The sequence below is a fragment of the Otolemur garnettii genome, unplaced genomic scaffold (assembly GCF_000181295.1).
Source record: "Otolemur garnettii isolate 467f Iridium unplaced genomic scaffold, OtoGar3 scaffold00008, whole genome shotgun sequence".
Lineage (NCBI taxonomy): Eukaryota > Metazoa > Chordata > Mammalia > Primates > Galagidae > Otolemur > Otolemur garnettii.
The window spans coordinates 1,971,238-1,979,259 of record NW_003852403.1 but is presented as its reverse complement, the minus strand read 5'-3'; the positions used below and the strand labels follow the sequence as shown (position 1 = coordinate 1,979,259).

Sequence of the window (8,022 nt, the reverse complement as noted above, 5' to 3'; positions counted from 1 at the left end):
TAAGCATGGTATCATGTAAGTGCTAAATAATATTTTCTCCTTTCTACTTCTTATTTAGAAGTAGAAGTCCTTTAAAAAGCAAGAAACTCTGATTTACTAGCTTTTAAAAAAAATAATTTCTAAGTAGTTTTGGAAAATTTTTTCAAATTTGAAATATCAGTACTGTAAATGTGCTGTACTTTTGCAAATTCTTACAGAAATTAAGAATTTCTCAGGTATTTCCAAGACCTCTACTAGGTATTATTAACTTACCATTAAGTTAAAGTTCACAGAGAGTATTAAAATGTGTCCGAGACACATTTAGCTGTAACTAGCATGTACATTTTCATATTGTTAAGCATCTACAAAATGCAGCCACTAACAGATTGCAGATCTGGTGAAGTGTAACAAAGACAAGCCCATTGGCTATGAGGCAAACTCAAAATGTCTGTTTTGTTTTATTTCATTTCTTAGTTATAATGAAATGTAAGGGAAAATTTCATGAACATTTGAAGACAGAAGGTAGCTTATCAATAATGAAGTGACAACAGTCGTAAACACATATAAGAACTTAACAGTTGAGCCATCAGACTAGTCTTAAGACCACAGTTCAAGATAATTGATGATTCGTTTTGCAATTATTTGTACATTTAGAAGCCAGTAAATATTCTTGATAGGAAATAGTGTATTCAGGTTTCAGCATTTATTTTCCCTAAGTAGTAGAACCCTGGATGCTTTAACAGTGTGTCTGTCTTTTGGACTCATCTAGTATCTCTAAGTTATTAATACTTGAGATGTTCTTGGGAATTAACATGTATTATCCTCATTTTAGACAGGAAAATAGAGACATAGAGAAGTGAAAGAATAGAATGTTCTCTCCTCAGTCTGCTTGTGATAGGCAGGGAAATGTTAAAGCCTTTCTGACTCACAGACTGAGTCACCAGTGGACAGAACCTTATGTATGTGTTATTTAGTGATTTGAAAAATGACCCTTATGTGTGTAGTATCATTACCAGTCTTCTTAGTCTATGCTGAAAGTGTTTGTGGATATGGGAGTATGTTTTGTGGTAATGTTCATTATCAAAAATGGAGAAGGCAGTTACATGGCATGGATATTGCCATTGTTCCTTTCTCTGCTCATGGCAGGCACCCTTGCTTGATGGATACTACTTGAGAGACTACATTTAATGTTAGAACCCTTTTCAACTCATTACTCAAGGCTACTACCAGTTAATCATAGGTTCACCAAACAAAGTTATTTTTAGTCTTGACTTATTATTTGTTAAATTAATTTTCATTAAGAGATTATGTATTTACTTGGAAGTTGAGGATCTATTATGATTGTGGTCCCATAACAGGCCTCAAAGTAGAGTATATAGGACTCAGTTTATGCTCTCGATGGGTTTATTATCTTATGGGCAAGGTAGGCATGCACTCAATTAGAAGACAGACTCATGCATTATTGGCATGAAGGGAATAGAGAAGAATGCAAGATTAATTTTAACTGGAAAGGTTTGCGCATTCTGTAGTGATTTTGGACTTTTGAGAATAGGGTCTTTAAGGTAGTCTTTATATTTAGCAAAGGCATAAAAGGTATAAAGTATACAATAGATTTTGGGAAATGACAAATAATGCATCTTTGCTTGAGTGTATAGTAGAGATAGGGTAGAACCAGAGAAGGTTGCTCCCTATGTAAAGAATTTTGGGGTTTTTATTTTGCTGTTCCTAGGCCCATATGTGGTTTTCAGTGAGTAGAATGACATGATCAGATCTGTGTTTTAAGAGGATAACTTGACAGTTTGAATAGTAGTGAGATTGGTATCTTGAGATAATGTAGGAAAGCTTGGTAGTACAGGAAGAAATCATGAGCATAAGAACTAGAATTGTGGAGTGGAAATAGTGAATGTAGAATAAATTTTTTTGGTAAGTTTAATGTGATTCTTGTAGGAATAAGTTATCCCCAGAAATGTTCCAGCATTTCTTTGGAAGGATCTAGTAATTTCTTTTACATATGCCTAGTTTTAAAATCTTTACAAGGTGAAATGCTTTCCCCCTTCCCCACATCCTGCATTTTTGTAGAATTATTTCTTTATCCTTGGTGTTTCATTAACTTCACCAGGACATGTATTCAGAGCTGTGATTTGGTATATTTTTCCTCTCCCTCTATAGATTTTTTTCACCTCTATTTTAGGGATATTTTCTATTATGTCTCCCTGCCTTTTTCTCTTCCACTTGATTAGTTATTCTGCTTCAGGGAGACTAATTATCTCTGTGTTCAATCTTTGTCCTACATTTTCTATCTAATGGCTTTGATTTCATTGTTTTTTTTTCTTCTCAGTATTCTTGTTATCTTAAGATGTTTTTCCCTTGCCATTAGTTTGATTTCCTGTCTTTGGATCCTTTTCTTGCTTTTTCTTCAGATGCCTTGCTCTTTTTAATTGGTTTGCTTAGCTCTATAACCTCTTTTTAAATTTATTTTGTCTTTTCATTGTTGAGCTTTTGTTTTATTAGATGTATGTTATTATTTATACAGTTGTGTGGCTATTTCTTTTTATGTTGCTCAGGTTGATTTGGATAGCTTGGTCAAGACTTCACTTTTGTCTTGATATAATGTGGGTGATTCCCCCTAAGGCCATTTCCACCTTAGCTGTGATTTTTTCTTTATTTTAATGTACCCCCTCAGTACATTGATAAGTCCTTTGATAAGTGTATATTGTTCTCTTTCTGCTTCTTTGTAGATGAAAGGGAATGAGATGTCATTATTAAAAGGAAAAAGCCCTTCCTTTTTCCCTCAAAGGATCATTTTTCTCCTGTGGTTAAGGACTTGGCTCCTTACATAGACTTTGGTGGAGGTTGTGGGGCAGTACCTGCTCAACTCAGGGTGACAGTGTTCAGTTCTTGTGGGCTTCCTGAGACTAATTCCTAACTATCTTGCTGTGAATGGCAGGACTCAGGCAGTAAATCACATATGGCTTGAGAAACACTTTGGCATTGAAAACATTCATTCTAGAAATGTTCCTGGCAGCTCTGGTCTCCACTGTGTTTGTAATGGTGAACTTCTTAATGGATTATTGTTAAGTACACATTGGACACAGTTCATGTAGTGGATAGGCTGCACGTGGCTGTAGCCATTTTGGCCTCTGTTTTTGGTTGTTCCTTCTTTTCTTTTGTTATCTTGGTAGCAAGGACAAGAAAGAGGCTTTAGAGGATTTTTCTTTTTTCTTCTTCAAGAGACAGGGCCTTGCTCTGTTGTCCAGGCTAGAATGCCAATTGGTGTGATCATAGCTCAGTGCAGCCTCAAATGCTTGAGCTCAAAAGTGATCCTCCTGCCTTGGCCTCTTAAGTAGTTGGGAATAAATGCACCCACTACCACACAAAGCTATTTTGCTTTATTTTTCATATAGACGAGGTCTCACTGTGTTGCTTAGGCTGGTCTCCAATTCCTGGCCTCATGTGATTCTCTCGTTTTGGCCTTTTAAAGTGCTGGGGCAGGTGTGAGCCACTGCACTTGGCCTAAATTGAATCTATCTATTCAAATTGGAGGATGTTTATTAAACTTTCTCCTGAGTATCTTTCTTGTTACTGCTTTTCTGGTGGTATAATCAGGCTAGGAGCCATACTATAACCCAGGCATCCTCAAACTATGGCCCATGGGCCACATGCAGCCCAAAGTCAGACAGATCCAAATTGAACTCCTGGCTGTAGTAACCTGTATGATATTCAGCAGGTTAATGAATCCCTTGAGTCTCAGTTTTTTCGTATGTAAAGTGGGGGGAAATACTTCTTATTGACTAAAGGAAATATTATGCAAGAAGCAATTTATTTAATGTTGGCCTACTAATAATAATTATTTATTATGTACTCTATATTTTTAATATTTTAATCATGGCAAAAATAAATTCTTGGTATACATAATATAAAATTCCTTATTAGATACTTGACTGAGTATAAAGAAAGTAAACATATTGATTTCCTAAAATAGGCGTCCTCAAACTAGGGCCCGCAGGCCACATGTGGCCTGCCTAGGACATTTACCTGGCCCGCCGGGTGTTTTTGCCTCCACTGCCTGTCTTGCTTAGCAGCTGATTCGTCCCAGGGCCCACAGTCCAGCCCTCCAACAGTCTGAGGGAGAGTGAACTGGCCCCCTGTTTAAAAAGTTTGAGGACCCCTGCATACTGCTCACTGTTATTAAAGATTATAGGTTTTTAGTTTTAATTATTTCTTGTTTGACTGCAGCTGATGGGCTTTTGGCTACAAAATTATGGGTATGTATATACTGTCCCATTTATCGTTGGTGACAGGACATTGTTTAATTCTGCTGTACCCTGCCGTTTTTACTTGAAAGTGCATATGATTTTCTAAGTATTTACTTTTACCATAATAATACGTTCTCTAGAAAATCTAATTGTTAGGCTAGGGTTGACTTGGAATCAGTTTTTCTAATTAAAAAAATTAACAAATTAAAGACAGTATCATGTGATTTATGAAGAAATTAATGACCCCAAGGTGTATATTTTGAAATTTCCATTTTTTCTTTTTGTGTTTTTATAGAATTTTTATGTAATCACAATGAATATACAGTGGCCCTGTTCTATTTCTCTTGGTATGAGGCTATTTTAATATTTCTCTCATCATTATGATCTCATCATCTGACATATTATACTTTATTAAAGTTATTCAAATAGAATATTCATTTCTAGTTTTATGCCATTTTGTGTGCATTGAGCCTGTTGGGCTTGTAGTTCTCTTTTTGAGCTAGTTGCTTAAAATGACACCTGATATCTCAACCGTTAAAGCCAGAAGAAATATATATTTTTTGATATTCTTGTATTCTGGACCTATATCCTTCCTGTGATATTAGTAATTAAGGTTGTTTTTTTTTTTTTTTTTGAGACAGAGTCTCACTTTATCACCCCTAGTAGTGTTACAGCTCACAGCAATCTCCAACTCCTGGGGTTAGGCTATTCTCTTGCCTCAGCCTTCCAAGTAGCTGGGACTAACAGGCGCCTGCCACAATGCCTGGCTATTTTTTGTTGCATTTTGGCGGGGGCTGGGTTCAAACCTGCTACCCTCCATGTATAGGGCCAGCACCCTACCCACTGAGCCACAGGCGCCGCCCAGTAATTAAGGTTCTAAAAATATATCCCAGTTTTCATAAGATCATTTATGTTCAAAAAAATTACATGCTTGCTTTTTTTTGTTAAACAGGCCCAGGCTGGGTTTGAACCCACCATCCCCAGTGCTTAGGGCTAGCATTCTAACCACTGAGCTCAGGGCACCCTGCCACATGCTCTTATATTTCAATAAGAGACTGTTAAATGAGAGAGAAATAGTTATTTTAACTGGAAATTGGAAGATATAAAATTATTTTGTATCTATATTTTTTTATACAGTCAAATTTGGTAATCTGTTATTTCTGGATTTTGCTGTCATCATAGCCCAAGTTTATAAATTTTTTTTCTTTATTTCAAATTAATATGAGGGTACAAATATTTAGATGACATAGTTCCCACTTCCAGGATAAAGTTCCAGTTGTAAAAGAGCCCCTCACCCAGGGGGCGTGTCGTAAATCCTCATAAGGTGCACCATACGTGATATCCTACCACATGCCTTCTATCCTTCTGCCAATCAGCTTCACACCTCCCCCTTCTCCCTTCTTCCTCCCCACCCCCGTACTAGACTGTATTTATGTTTCATTATTCATATAAGCATGTAATTGTTTATATATTGATTTTTTAATTAGTATTAAGTACATTGTAAATTTATTTTTCCATTCTTCTGATACTTTACTAAGAAGAGTGTGTTTCTGGTCCATACAGGTAAATGTAAAAGATGTAGAGTCTCCGTCTTTTTTAATGGCTGAATAATATTCCATGGTATACATATGCCATAGTTTTGTTGATCCATTCATGGGTTGATGGGCATTTGGGGCAAATTTATAAATGTGTATATAAATGTTGTTTATTTTCTTCCAGCATGAAGTTGTTAATTTAAATAGTGCATTCAGTATTTATTAAGAGTTCTGTAGGAATCATGAGTAGCTTTTGGAATTTTTGGCATGCAATTATTAATATATAAGTATATGCATTCCTATTATGTAATAATTCATATAATTATCCTTACTTAGGAATATTTAATCTACTTTTTTTTTTCTCCATAGATTCTGTCCAGTTTTAAGAACAAATGTACCCTATAGCTCATGGAAGAAAAAACACAAATCAAGACATTTTTGGGTTCCAAGTTGCCAAAGTATGGAACAAAATCTGTTAGAAGTACATTGCAACCAATGCCAAGTGGGACACCCGTTAATTTATTAGGAACTTCCAAGAATAGTAATGTCAAAAGTTACATCAAAAATAATGGCTCTGATTGTCCATCATCCCATTCATTTAATTGGAGAAAAACGAATAAGTACCAACTTAGTGCACAAGACGCTGAAGAGCCCAGCAATACTCAGAATTCACATGATAAACATGCCTCTACTCAAGGAATGTTTGATAAAAATGGGATAAAGGGAGGTTTGAAAAGTGTTTCTTTACTCACATCAAAGTTGGCAAAGCCATCTACTATGTTTGTGTCATCAACAGAGGAGTTAAACCAAAAGTCTTTCTCTGGACCATCTAATTTGGGTAAATTCACCAAAGGCACATTATTAGGAAGGACTTCATATTCTTCAGTCAGTGCTCCAAAATCGCAGTTGAATGGATTTTATGGAAACCGATCAGCTGGTAGCATGCAAAGGCCCAGAGCAAACTCCAGTGCCACAAGAAGCAGTTCTGGAGAAAGCTTAGCACAATCCCCAGACAGTATGAAATCTATTAGTTGTGAAAAAATGGTAAGGTCACAAAGTTTTTCACATTCCATTCAGAATTCATTCCTTCCACCTTCATCTATAACCAGGTCACATTCCTTCAATAGAGCTGTAGACCTAACAAAGCCTTATCAGAACCAACAGCTATCCATTCGAGTGCCTCTACGGTCAAGTATGCTAACAAGAAATTCACGACAGTCAGAAGTACTCAATGGGAATGAACATTTGGGGTATGGATTTAATAGGCCTTATGCTGCTGGTGGAAAGAAGCTGGCTTTACCAAATGGCCCAGGTGTAACTTCCACTTTAGGTTACAGGATGGTTCATCCTTCTCTCTTGAAATCTAACCGACCTCCATTTTCTGGGACTATCACAGTTGATGGAAATAAAAATTCACCTGCTGATACATGTATAGAGGAAGATGCTACAGTTTTGGCTAAGGACAAAGCTGCTAATAAGGACCAAGAGCTAATTGAAAATGAAAATTTTAGAACAGAGCATGACCAGACAGTGAAACATGATGCTAAAATTAGGTACCTGAGTGATGATGTGGATGACATATCTCTGTCGTCTTTGTCATCTTCTGATAAGAATGATTTAAGTGAAGACTTTAGTGATGATTTTATAGATATAGAAGACTCCAACAGAACAAGAATAACTCCGGAAGAAATTTCTCTTAAAGAAGAAAAACATGAAAACGTACCACCACAGGATCTATTTAATGTTTCCAAGGAAAATGAAAAATCTTTCAGTAAAACCAATGAATGGATTGATATTAGTGTCTCTGGTAAATATTCATATCCTTAATTTATTTGCTTTCTCCTAGAAATATAACTAAACTTAAATTCAGGATTATCATTAGATAAATTCTAAGATACTGTCAGTTTCACAGAAGGATGGAGGTAGATAAAATTGGAGTGGGGTAACATTTTCTTGTGAATTTTGCTCCCTACTCTATTTTTCACCCTATCTAAAACAACTTTAATAAAATTATTCTTACCTTTGCTCTTCTTTGGCTGTCATACACAGGCCTGTTCCTCCTAAGTATAGGCAGTGCTTTCAAATAATTTTCCCTGTTTCAATCACCCAGTGGCATACCATTAAACAAACCATCTCTTCCCTTAAGGTAGCATTTCATTACTGTTTTTTTTTTTTTGAGACAGAGCCTCAAGCTGTCCCCCTGGGTAGAGTGCCGTGGCATTACAGCTCACAGCAACCTCCAACTCCTGGGC

The 8,022-nt window shown here is 36.2% G+C and overlaps 1 protein-coding gene across 5 annotated transcripts in view; it reads left to right on the top strand.

Annotated features, from left to right (window-relative positions):
- The window catches only part of CCSER2 (coiled-coil serine rich protein 2), a 188,528-nt gene that overhangs the window by 35,294 nt on the left and 145,212 nt on the right, over positions 1-8,022 (top strand). For all 5 annotated transcript variants that reach the window (XM_003783501.3, XM_023509523.1, XM_012801432.2 and 2 more), the window contains exon 2: positions 6,140-7,577. In XM_003783501.3, coding sequence (XP_003783549.1) covers positions 6,179-7,577 — 1,399 coding nt within the window. In that variant the 5' untranslated portion in view covers positions 6,140-6,178. The remainder of the gene's footprint in view (positions 1-6,139; positions 7,578-8,022) is intronic.